The following is a 12,856-nucleotide window of genomic DNA, read 5'->3' as shown; positions in this document are numbered from 1 at the left end:
TCACCCAGCTTGCCGAATGAACTTGACCCTTATAAAGGTGACGTATTTCCCACTGGTTGTCATGGCAGCCGCCGCACGCACGGGGAAGTAAAATGAGACCTCCCATACCTACTACCTCCTTCAGGCTGGCGTTGGTCCAGGTTCCTTTGTGTGAGAGTGGGAATCGGAACTCGGTACAGATGTCTATTCTCGTCAAGGTCTTCTCGATCGTTTTTCTTTCTCCCTTCTAGATCTCTTTTCATTTCTTCCTTCTTTCTTTCGTACTCTCGTCTATCTATCTATCTATCCTCCCTTCTTTCCATTTTGTAGCCTTCAGGGTCAAGACAGTAAACGTTACATGTATTGGTTATAAGAATCTGGGTCGTAATGTCAAATACCACAAAAACAATTGTATTTTGTTTGATACGAAATGTAGACTTTCACCAAAGTTCTCTCATGAAAGCAGGGTCGACTTCTGCACCTTACCGACGTTGCCAAGCAGTCCAAATATTCTCAAATATGCAGGTAGTGAAACGGGATGTCAAAGTTCGGACCTTAAACCGGTTCATAGACCTTTGCCTGTGGCTCAGTTCTTATCTTGTGTGACTTTCCTAACAATGGTAAACAACACCGCCCTACGTGTGAGTTCAATAGTAAACTACGCAGAATCATGGTGTCACACGCAAACCGAATTTCTGTTTACAATACACATGTACATATTCTGCTACTTGAATAGCAACAAGGATGGTAACAAGTCCTTTTATGATACTAAGTTTTGTCATTATTTACTGGAGTGTATGTACTAGTCCAGGAACGTATACCAACACAATGCCGCACACATTCTGGGTCGTGGCACGCTACTATCCCGTTTCCTGATTACGTCAACCCAGGTGTAAGCAATACTGCTCATGAATTAGGGAACGCCGGCTAACTTTTCAGAAGTTACACTTACAAGATATCGCAATATCCGTCAATATCTAAATCTAAAATCATGATCTCACTAGTGCGCATAATGTAGATTTTATATTCATGTATTTGGTAGTATGTATTCTGGAGGGCGTTAACCCGCGGGGGCGTCCCCACCAAGTCGTTGGGACGGACAACAGGCCGGCTGATGACCAGCTGACGGAGGACCGCTAGGGATGGAAACCTTTTGCAGAACGTCCTACTGTGACCCTACGGCTAAGTAAAGCTATGAGACTGATGGATGGATGGATGTTTCATTGTGATAGCACTTTACCCCCTGCTTAGATATAATTACTTCCGCGTTTCACTTATTGATGATCATGGGTCTGCCCCCGTGGGTACTTTTACTCCCTCACCACTGGTTCTTTTGAAAGTAACGTCATTTCAAAGTTTGCATCACGTGCATATTGGTCTTGGATGTGAACAGTATCTTTGTATAAGGGCTTTCCATTCAGGAAGTCAGAAAAGGCTTAATTATTATTACAACTTGATATTGACAACTTGATTATAACAACATGATAACAGATTATCTACGCCAGTGCACTGTAATTTCGACTACCTGTTAGAAATTAGAATGTGAAAGACATCTTCAGGCGTAAGGAAAATGAAGTTATAAATACAAACATTGAATGAGATAAACATCGCTTCAGTTGCCCGAGGTGGCACGATATTGAGTTACTATTTTATCTTTGTTAAAGTTTGTATCATCAAGTAAAGTTTGAATTGTTACAAGACAAAACTTACTATTTTCCAAGTGTCCACGGGTGGTCCTCATGCATGTTCAGAACCTGACACGGCCAAGACGACGGGAACCGCCGAGAAACCCGCCTAAGAACTGCCGCTACACCAGGGGGAAGTAGGAAGAAGCAGGCCGCAGACACGTTCACTGTCAGCGAGGCCACCAGCAGGACGTAGCTGGCCGCTGTGTCGGACCAAGCCATGCCGCGTCGTCCGCCTGACGCACTGTGTACTCCCGACGAAATGTCTTTCCGAGGTCCCTTGGAGAAACACGTGCATGCATATCTTTCCCAAAACACATGAAATGCACGTGAAGAGCTATGGCAGTAGCGCGAACTTACTAATGGAAAGTGTTCGCAGTGTAAGGGGTTTTTCCAGGTAGTTAATGTGTCACCTAACACAAGGAAACGAATAGCGCTTGTCAAAGGCAGAACGGGGAAGTCCCTATATGCAAATGAGGCGGTTGGCGCGGTTGTATGAAGTGAATGGATGGTTGTTCCTTGGGGCTGAACTTTAAGATTAACTTTAAGCAAAAAGTAAAAGACAACTGTCAAAGGACAGGAAGATCTGCTGAAATTTCTCGTCTGTTCTTGTACTCTATTTAATACACGGATGTCGTCACGTAGGTTCAGACTGAAGGTCTATGCTGGCGCGCGGCTGGCGGCAGGTATAAATATCATGACTGTTTACCTTCAAACAACCTTTAAACAAAACCACAATGAGGAAGTGTTCCGCCGTCTGACTTTCGCCTGTATATGATCGTACCAAACACGTAAAACACGTCTGTACGAAACCAAAGCGTGTTGTTCCAACTTTGGGTTCTCCTTTTTACTTTCCCCTTTTGCGGAGTTCACCGTAATGAAGTTCCCTTTGGTTGAATTCCGATATTTTCAACGTCCGTTTTAAGTGCTTTAGAAATTCAGGAGGCTTATAAAAGACAAATGTGACCGGTTGAAATTGACATCTTGAAAGGTTTTAGATTTGCACGGTCTGTTTTATCTGTCCAACGGGTCGACATTATTTTCTTCTTCAGACAACTTGCACCTGTTTTAGAAACTAACTTCCGTCTTAAATGCGCATTATCAGACCCAGTAAGCAGCATGAGGAATAAGCCTTTTCATGCACGTTAGAGTATAATTGACTGGATATGCCTCCCCTGTTATAGCTAGCCCTATAATACATCTGTAGACATGACAATGATCTACCCATGTCACGGATGACCTTTACCTGCCGTCAACAGTACATTTTTGCCTGAGGCTCATGCCTGTTACACAAGGTGGAAACATTAACTCCTTGGGAAACAGTCATGATGTAGTTTTCTCAGTAACGTTAAAATCACAATCTTCTTTTAATAGACCATCTGTACAAACGTAACAGGAAAATGTGACAATAAAGAGCAATAGCTTTTAATATTACAGATAAGCAGAAACTTTAATACTGAATGATTAGACATAAGGCCCCTTGATACTATATCCTGTTTGCTGATTTCTGAGTTCCTCTTCCTAAAATTGTTTCGTGACTTGGTCATGGCCAACTGAGCTAAAATATCTCTTCAACCGTTTTGTGTAAACAGACAGATACTCTATCTCTTGTTATTGTGTAAACGGTAAGGCTAAGTTTCCATGAGCACCGTTTAAATGTTTAGGTTCATGACGTTACTGATGACATTTGGATTAGAGTTCAGGAAGTAAGGATGCATACATCAAGGGATAGGAACAAACAAGATCTGTGTAGAACCGTAAAGGGTGACGCCTATGAAAATTATTATCACATTGATGAATTTGATCCTGCTATAGATTAATTACATGTTTCTGACATTTTGCATTAACTGCATCTTAGGAAAGACATGGGTATCAGGACACGTTTGTTACATGAAGAAACTGAAATGATGACGGGTGAATTAGCCCAAATTTATCATTCATAAAACAACTAGAGAGAAATAACAGATGACAGTTTGACTCTATAGTGGCGTACTTGTGCCGGAGTCGACAATGGTGCCGACTATGTTTGTTTACGCCAAACAGTGAATAGCTTGTTTGTTTCACAGGCCAGCACGAGGAAAAGACCTTGGTTTACTTCCTCTAAGGTATCAGATGTCAGAACAAACTGCTGGGTTTATATATAGGAAAGCCATGGGCATAACTTAAGAATACTCTCTAGACTTTTCAAGTCCTCTTGATATCTAGGACCTATGTATTCAGTGGGATACAATACAGCCATAGTACAGTCAAACCTGAGGCAGGTAACCACTGGCAGTCACTAACCACATTGAAAGTTATGAAACAATCATTGAATCTGTCCAATTTTAGGTAGTTAAGGTCCTCCCCCAAGCAACTGTCTTACCCAACCAGCAACAACTTTTTTGGTCCCTAGGGGTTCATACCTCTCATACTCAACAGCCAAAATTGATTGACAGTGGAACCCAGGCCTGCAGCAGAATTTTTTTAATTGAGAACTTCTGCACATCTTAGGAAAAACCTTGTAACTAAGAAACAATTCAATAAATACATTCCATACATGTTTTTAAGTTCAAAATTTACAAGAGGAAATGTCTTGTCAACATTAAACTTGATAAACATCACCTCCATGTACCTTTTCATTTTTGTTAAAAAGAATCAAAATTCAAGGAAAGACAGTCTCTGTGCCATTTGAACAATAGGAACAATACATGTTTACATTGTTCATTCCCTGTAACGACAGACCATATTACGGCTACAGCTCACACAGTTCTTCTGCTCTCAAGCATGTGACTTACCCACATGCAAAGTCACACAGGGCATAACTTCACACCATTTCAGTGACAACTAACTTGGAATTAATGCGACCTAATGCTTTCTTCCATGAAGCAACTGTTGCTCAATACCTCGCTGTGTGCGAACCATTTCAGTTGGGTTCCTATGTCAGATTCTGCTCCACTTGGAGAGAGAAAATAAGAGTTTCTCAATCTTTATTCTATTCAGTGTGGTGTAACATTCACAAACGAGGGACGCATTTTGTGTAAATCTATACTGAAGCATGGGATTTATAATGACACAGTACAAATTTCTGCAATAGTTCAATCCACCATGGTCATGGTCAGCTGTCTGCCTTCTCTTGTGTGGGCTGTGTGTTGATGCGGATGCCGTGCATTTGTTTTACTTCCTCTGCCAGAGCCTGTAACAGAAAAGGAGACGACATGACACACTTTCTTTGGGAAAGAGACCAATACTCGGCATAGCTGACAGCAAAATTTTGCTACCAAAGGATTTTGTAACACCATCTGTTTCCTTCTTCAAGCAGTTCAGACAGGAAAGCTGAGAAGTTTGGACGTATGGGAGGAAACCAGAAAGTGCTGTGACGCACATGGCCTTTGAATACTAGTAATAAAGACTGCAACATAACCTGATAAAAGCTCAAAAAAGTAAACTTTCATTACAAATCCAGAAATTTTGATAGCTTGTGTTTTGCTGAGATGACAGGAAAAAAATTGTTGCAGAAAAAAAAATGTAAAAATTTTACTCACTCCCCCTACACCTTCTTAAATGGGACAGTCTATGCCAACTAAAAGATCTTGAAACTTGAAATGAATCCTAGCTGTTGCAAGTGTCCCTACGTCAATATGTCAATCACATGTATTGATTGAATCCTTATCAATGACATCATGTAATTTGACATCATGTAATTTGTTTCCTTTTCCCAGGACCTTGCCTTCAATGAGTCTTTTTTCCAGGTATCCCCCCCCCCCCCCATCACATTGGAACTTGACCTTCAGAAACTTTCTTTCCTGGTGGTTATTTGATTATTTCCTGTTGCATCAGCAATTGTGCTGTTTGAAATATTGGACTCCTAATTATTAAGAAACCATCCTGGAAAAAAAAAGTCTACAATTTCGAAATGAAAAACAAAATAACTGGAGAGTACATCCAAGGAGGTTATAATGTAGTCACAAAATAAATCAAGCAGAGAATTTGTATCTGCCTTAGTTTCAGTCCTACATATTGATGGAACCAAATTTGAAATTTAAGTTATATCTTCTGTTTCAGGGTATTGATTAAAAATACAACAGTGACAGTACAATCGTATATGATACTTTAAGTCTAAAAGTAGCTACACAGAAAAACATTTTGACTACACCCCCCCCCCCCCATCACTGAAGGCCAGGTACAAAGAGGCACAGGTAAACAACATCATTGAACTACTTCCAGTAACAAGAGAAAAATTCCAGGAAAAAGCATGCCTCATGACCAACAAATCATTATGTAAACAATGGAGAATCCTTAAAAGCTTCCTAGAAATTTTGGTCTATTCCCCAGGTTTTCAAAGAATCCAGATTTGTTTTTACAACATATGTTTTATACCCTAGTATTTAGGGGAAATTCATTTCCATGAGGTAGGGAGCGTTAACATGGAAGGGTTGAAAGAATTCTTTCACAGAAAAGCTATTGTTTTACATGTGTTGTAGGCAACTTGTAGCCCACCTTCAAGCAAAAAACACATCTGATATTTGAAACGCAGACACATGATCAAGGAATTACAATGGTGAAGTCCAGGTAAAGTAGCCTGGCCCCCAGAATTTTGAGCTGCTCACAGTATTTGCGTGACTGGACTAAAAGACTTGGCAGATACAATAGGTTTGGAAACCATGCTAAAGGCAAAGTTCAAAGTCTAGGCCAGGTGGAAATGTAACAAGCCAACGTTGTCAAGTCCATACACCAACATTCAGACTCTTCAACAGGAGTACCTGTCAGTCATCCACGGCTTGACAAAGAGCACTTTTATTGCCATGAGGATAAATTTTTAAGTACAACAAAAATTTTCTGTTTTGCCCAAAAGAAATGTAAGTGGGGCCGATGTTGTGGCCCCCAGGTTCTTTGAATGCTGCACGAGGAACGTTTAAACTACAGGACTAAGAAAGCACACACAGGACACAGTCATGCCGTTAGACACGCACGGGAGCTGTCAGTCGGGACCCTCTCTCTGCTCTCTCTGTCACTCAAGTCTCTGTCCAACTGTCCCAACTCCCAATTCCCGGCTTTCTTTATTCCAAAAACCCAGACACAGATCCAGACACTGTCTACAGCTATGCATGACACTAATTATAACATGTACCTGCTATTGGCTTTGTTGTTCTTTTCATCTTCAGTTCATCAAAGAACAATACAAAGGATAACACCTTGTCAACAGTTATCACACAACGATACCAGACTAATTACAGTTACCAGGTGGGCTGTCTGTAGCTTCTCAGAGCATGTACATGACAAAATGATAACCATAACATCTTGCTTTAAATGATACAACAATTTCTTCAAAACAGTGCATTTTTACCCCTCCTACAGAAGCACTATGGGCACGAGAATTACAAGAAGATATTCAGTCTCGTTTGGGTTTAGATTTGTAAAATGAAATTGGTACATGTAATACCTGTATCAGAAATACACTTTTTGGATTTGTTTCTCTACAGTAATCATTACTCATACTATCATACACTTGACAATGCTTTGACAACAGAAAAGATTTATCAGGTGAGCTCAGGGCTCTAGCCAGCTCGAAATTTTCTTCCGTCAGCCAATTCCCATTGTCGCGAAAACACTATTCCAGGAGTTAGAGAGACTGAGACCTTGAAAAACTGGTTTTAATGAGATTATCGTATGCGAAAGGGCACCGACACACATTGTCAACAATCATAACAATTGCAAAATAAACAGTGTGTGGCTATTACAGCCGTGGACGGTGTCCCCAAGCCGACTGTAGCTTCCACCAAGGAGCTTTTATCAGAACCTTGACGGATTGGTTTTAAAATTTTTCCGTCACACGCAGCAAATTTCCGCCAATTGACGGAAAACGGACGCTGGCTAGAGCCCTGGCTGAGCTAGACTTGAAGTAAAGTAGAAGTCTGAAGTAGCCTCCTTGCAATCACCTGGCACGTATTCAATGCAGCACACCTGCAGTTTTATAGAAGGTCAGTAAATCATCTACTTTTCTACAACAAAGAATCTACTGTTTGGGAGAGGAAATGCAACAAGGCCATGTTTATTTGACTATATACTATAAACATACCTTTGCCAAATAAACCAGGTTTATTATGTAGAATGATGTCTGTAGACAAATGCGTTACTCATTTCATTTTATTTATAATTAAATGCTTGGAGTTGGTTTATAAAATTTCGGCATTTATTATGCAAATTAGATCCCAATTTACAATTAATTGATATCAAATTGTATCAAGCATTACTTAAGCTATCAGCATACCAAAAATCATGATGATCCTTTGATCCATTCTTGACTTATTCTCTTTCAAAGTCTTTAAATACACCTCTTACTCTCTTCCCTCTTTCTCAGTTACATATGTGACAACTTTGATGAAAGTACTATAATGGAATGCAGTGGATTTATGAACTTTTCCTAATCAATTATGCAAATTAGCTGTTAACTTGCATAATAAGTATCACATTATATAAGTCTTCATTTAGGATATCTACATGCCGAAAATCATAACGATCCGTCAACACGTTAATATTTTCTCATTAATTATGCAAATGAGACCATCATTTGCATGATAAATATGTATTGACATTTCTCTCTTTCTCAGCTACATATGTGACAAGTTTTAAAGCCCTATCATGGAATGTAGTGAATTTATAAAATATCCTCATTAATTATGCAAATTAGCTGTTGATTTGCATAATTGTTATCTCATTATGTAGGTCTTCACTTACGCTACCTACATACAAAAAAACATGATGATCCGTCAACATGTTCATATTTTCTCATTAATTATGCAAATGAGGTCAGCATTTGCATAATTGATATCTGTCGACATTTCTCTCCTTCCCAGCTACATATGTGACAAGTTTGAAAGTCCTTTGATCCATTCTTGACTTATTCTCTTTCAAAGTCTTTAAATACACCTCTTACTCTCTTCCCTCTTTCTCAGTTACATATGTGACAACTTTGATGAAAGTACTATAATGGAATGCAGTGGATTTATGAACTTTTCCTAATCAATTATGCAAATTAGCTGTCAACTTGCATAATAAGTATCACATTATAGAAGTCTTCATTTAGGCTATCTACATGCCGAAAATCATGACGATCCGTCAACACGTTAATATTTTCTCATTAATTATGCAAATGAGACCATCATTTGCATGATAAATATGTATTGACATTTCTGTCTTTCTCAGCTACATATGTGACAAGTTTTAAAGCCCTATCATGGAATGTAGTGAATTTATAAAATATGCTCATTAATTATGCAAATTAGCTGTTGATTTACATAATTGTTATCTCATTATGTAGGTCTTCACTTATGCTACCTACATACAAAAAACATGATGATCCGTCAACATGTTCATATTTTCTCATTAATTATGCAAATGAGGTCATCATTTGCATAATTGATATCTGTCGACATTTCTCTCCTTCCCAGCTACATATGTGACAAGTTTGAAAGTCCTATCATGGAATGTAGTGGATTTATAATTTTTCCTCATTAATTATGCAAATTAGCTGCTGATTTGCATAATTAGTATACCATTATGTAAGTCATCACTCATTCTATCTACATACCAAAAATCATGACGATCCGTCAACACGTTGTAGAGTTATTCTCATCCAAAGTTTGAAAGGAAACCGGCGCCTGCAGTTCCAAAAAAGCCGCTAGGGGGCCCAAACTCACAGCACTTACTCTCTGCCTCGAGGGCTATCTACCACTCAAAAATCATGATCACAGCATGTCCAGAACACGAGATATCAAAAATTGAGGTTCTGCTGCAGTACCTTAGCAAGCCGCTAGGGGGCCCATTATCGAACTTGACCTTCGTTTTCCCGACCCCTACCCACCTACCAAATATTATCGGGATCCATCCAAGACTTCTTGAGTTATGCTGTTAACAGACACACAGACACACACACAGACAGACTCACAAGCCCAAAACATAACCTTAGCCATTCTGGCAAAGGTAAATATCAGATGACATCCTCTAGCCTGCAAACACCCAACTGATGCTTTAAAACTTTGCCCCCAAAACTGTTGACTTCATGAGGAAATATAAGTGGTCATAATTAGCGTTGCGCCAAAAAGTAGTACTCAAGCAACTGGATATGGTTTTGGAAGTTGCTTGAGTAACTACTTTTTGGCGTATCTTTTTACCTGGATGTCTAACCTACATCGACATATATTTTGGGTTGAACAAATGACTGAACACACAGAGTATGGTATACAGAATGATATACTTCTCATTTCTGTTTTTTTTTACATATTCTTCTTTAATCGTGGAATTGAATTTTGCATTCTATGATATTAGTACCGTATACGTTTTCCAATATTTTTTGCAATCCATGTTTCCTCATTTTGCAGCTGCTTTGTGTATGATTAACAATGTGGTAGAAAACTTTTTTTTGTGTGCAAAACTTTGATGCATGCCCAGACAGATGTCATTCATATAATCATACCAACATGGCCTATTAAAGGACTAATGGTGAAAATTGGCAACACATTAGTTATTATAATGATAAGCTGGAATACAACACACCTCATTCACCATTCTATGCTGCATAACTGTTCTCTTTCCCTTGAACTCGTCTGCAACAATGTGGACTTCATACATGGCACCACAACCCCCTGAAATCAACAACTGTTACAGTAACACAATCATCAAAAATAAATCTTAAAAGGTTATTGTCTGATTCAAACATGTGTCTCGATCAACAAGGAGTCATTTTGTCAATAAGCTACAACATGAAACATGTAACATGTTCATTGTGCCTAACAAATTATGAAAGGTCCATTCTTTGCTATTTTTCACTACATGTAGACCAATCAACTTTCCAGAGCAAATGATTTACTTTCATCACCCTTTCTGAGAAATTCTGCCAGCTTTCATTGCCCAAAACACAAACAGAATACAGTCTGTGGTCCAAGGATGAGCATATCATTGGTGGCAATTGTATAGCCATTGTACAGTCAAAGTTGCTATAGGGAAGTGATCCAATGGATGGTCACTGATCTTCTTTCCGCTGAAGTCGTACCTGATATGTCGTCGACCTTGATTTCTACTGCTCCAGGAAACTTGACCTTAAGGATGTTAGCTAGCCGTGTTTCCCCATCCGTCACTGTACAGTACCAACGTTGTCTCATTACAGATACCTGTAAGCAATCATGAATATCAAGAAATTGATTAAAAACTTAGCAAGTTCTAAATTTGGTAATAATATTCAATCCAGAGATACATTTCAGTGTTACGATAAATCACTGTGAGTTTGCATGAATTTCATTTGCTCGGGCCATACTTCGGACAATACAAAATACCCTGTGTTGTATTCTATATTTACAAAAACCCTGCAACTTTCATTATAAAGATAATACACTAAAACAATACTTACAAATGTACACTTATTGTAATGAAATACTTAATTTCAATACATTACACTACTTACTTGCTGTAAAATCATAATCCTGATGGCAATTTTGAAATTTTCCCCTTTTCTTTTCATATAAGGTTAGAGTAATAACGTTATATAACGTTAAATCAAGGAGGTTAAAACCTCCTTGGTTAAATATGATGTTGTATAACGTTAAATAATATACATGTATTATGTAACATTAAAATCGTTTTTGCTAAAATGCACATCAATCAAACGCCCATTTTATTGCACATCTTGGTGAACAAAATGATATAATATTCTTCTATTAATCATTATTTGATAATTAATCTTTATAGATAATAACATGTCAACAAAATTGTCGACAAAAAGAACATCTTTGGTCTACAGGTAAAAGATTAACGTTTAACATTTTGCACTCACCAAAAGTTGTCTAGAGAGGCTTCGTAACATTATGCTTGCTGTGATAACGTTTGTGATCCTTCAGTATCTTCTTCAATCGGGTAAAACGTACGGAGTTTCGATGCATCAGCAAGTGACAAGTTTGTACTGACAAGGTCGCTTCTTGCTTAACTAAGGTCAAACCATCGGGAAATAGGGGGCGTTACGTAATCATTCGTACATCATAAACTTTCGTTCTTTCGTAATATTTATCGGTTTCTCTAAGTAATTGCATTATATAGTATAATCATAGTATTTTGGGGGGTTTGCAAAAAGACAAATATGACTTATATTTACGTTCTTACATGTTGACAAGTGGAAGCCTCCTACTCTTCAGTGGTAGATTCCAAGATGGCTGCCTACTGTTGTTCGCAAGGCAGCACGTGAAAAAAGAGTTTAAAGAGTTTAACTGTACCAAGAGACACTCAGCACCAAGAGTTCACGTCTAGCGAAACATTAGACGTTAAACAAGGACAACAACAACAACAACAACAAGTTTAAAAGTTCGGCAGTTTGGTCGTCTGGAAGAACTGCACAAACCTTTGGTATTGGAGAAGAGCATTTCGTAAACGAGAGGTATGACAGTATGTACTGATGGATGTTATGATTAATCTGTAGTTTGTAACGTCGATATGAAAAGTTATGGTCGTGAGGAAGCTTAGAGGGAGGGGGGCTGATTAGCTTTTGCTCTGTAAAATCAATGAGATTTTAATAATGTTGATGTATATGATGATATTTGTAATAAAATTATGTGGATATAACGTTAGATGTTAAGAGAATCACGAAATACCAGCTCAGCATAGACGCTCATGTGGGGATCCAGTTTTAACTCGTGCTTTTTATCATCAAAACAAGAATCAAGGCAATGGAAGCTCATCTGTGTTGGTTGTAATCATAGTACAATACTTAACTTTCTTCCAACACAACAAAAGTACACACGGATCAAATTTTCAACGACCACTGTCACCTACTTCAGGATTGTGACGGTTGGCGTTATTAACTTCCTGGCATGTTTGACAAAGGAGGTTAACCTCCTTGGTTTGACCAATTGCTGACAACACGTATCCTCAAGATCACGTGTTAATAAGATCACGTGTCCGTAACTCTTGCGAGTTTATCTTTTGAAGGGATTGTCATCAGTATTGATCCTGAAGAAGGCAACAGTGGTTGTTGAAAATTTGATCTGTGTGTACTTTTGTGTTGAAGATAGTTTAGCATTGTACTTTAGAATCAAGGCAATTTGTAATATTTGATATTCAGGACATTTGCTGAGTATGAGGACATCTTGGCACTTAGACCATTTGGCCCCTAGCCGATAAGGAAAATTTGGCACCAGGAAGACGATTATGGTTATGTGAGGTTAGGGTTG

The 12,856-nt window shown here is 38.6% G+C and overlaps 2 protein-coding genes across 2 annotated transcripts in view; both read right to left on the bottom strand.

The window, feature by feature from the left end:
- The window catches only part of LOC118417599, a 4,794-nt gene extending 2,600 nt beyond the window's left edge, over positions 1–2,194 (bottom strand). The window contains exon 1 of the mRNA XM_035823196.1: positions 1,690–2,194. Coding sequence (XP_035679089.1) covers positions 1,690–1,886 — 197 coding nt within the window. The 5' untranslated portion in view covers positions 1,887–2,194. The remainder of the gene's footprint in view (positions 1–1,689) is intronic.
- A 1,919-nt stretch (positions 2,195–4,113) lies between these two features.
- On the bottom strand, positions 4,114–11,653 carry LOC118418551 (bolA-like protein 3). Its single transcript, XM_035824546.1, has 4 exons — positions 11,470–11,653; positions 10,693–10,810; positions 10,197–10,285; positions 4,114–4,836 (listed from the first exon to the last, which is right to left on the bottom strand). The coding sequence occupies exons 1-4, from the start codon at positions 11,497–11,499 to the stop codon at positions 4,759–4,761; spliced, it is 315 nt and encodes a 104-aa protein (XP_035680439.1). The 5' UTR covers positions 11,500–11,653; the 3' UTR covers positions 4,114–4,758.
- Between the last annotated feature and the right edge of the window lie 1,203 nt (positions 11,654–12,856).

The sequence above is a fragment of the Branchiostoma floridae genome, chromosome 6 (assembly GCF_000003815.2).
Source record: "Branchiostoma floridae strain S238N-H82 chromosome 6, Bfl_VNyyK, whole genome shotgun sequence".
In the NCBI taxonomy this organism is placed as follows: Eukaryota; Metazoa; Chordata; class Leptocardii; order Amphioxiformes; family Branchiostomatidae; genus Branchiostoma; species Branchiostoma floridae.
The sequence above is the reverse complement of the archived record's forward strand: the minus strand, read 5'-3'. Positions and strand labels throughout refer to the sequence as shown.

Bases quoted from the DNA above. Each gene is read 5' to 3' on its own strand.
- LOC118418551 (XM_035824546.1), bottom strand. From the start codon at position 11,499: ATGTTACGAAGCCTCTCTAGACAACTTTTG. The intron at 10,286-10,692 runs GTACGACTTCAG...TGTTGATTTCAG, and splicing joins CAAGGTCGACGACATATCAG to GGGGTTGTGGTGCCATGTAT. The intron at 4,837-10,196 runs GTGTGTTGTATT...TTTCTGTTACAG, and splicing joins AGCATAGAATGGTGAATGAG to GCTCTGGCAGAGGAAGTAAA.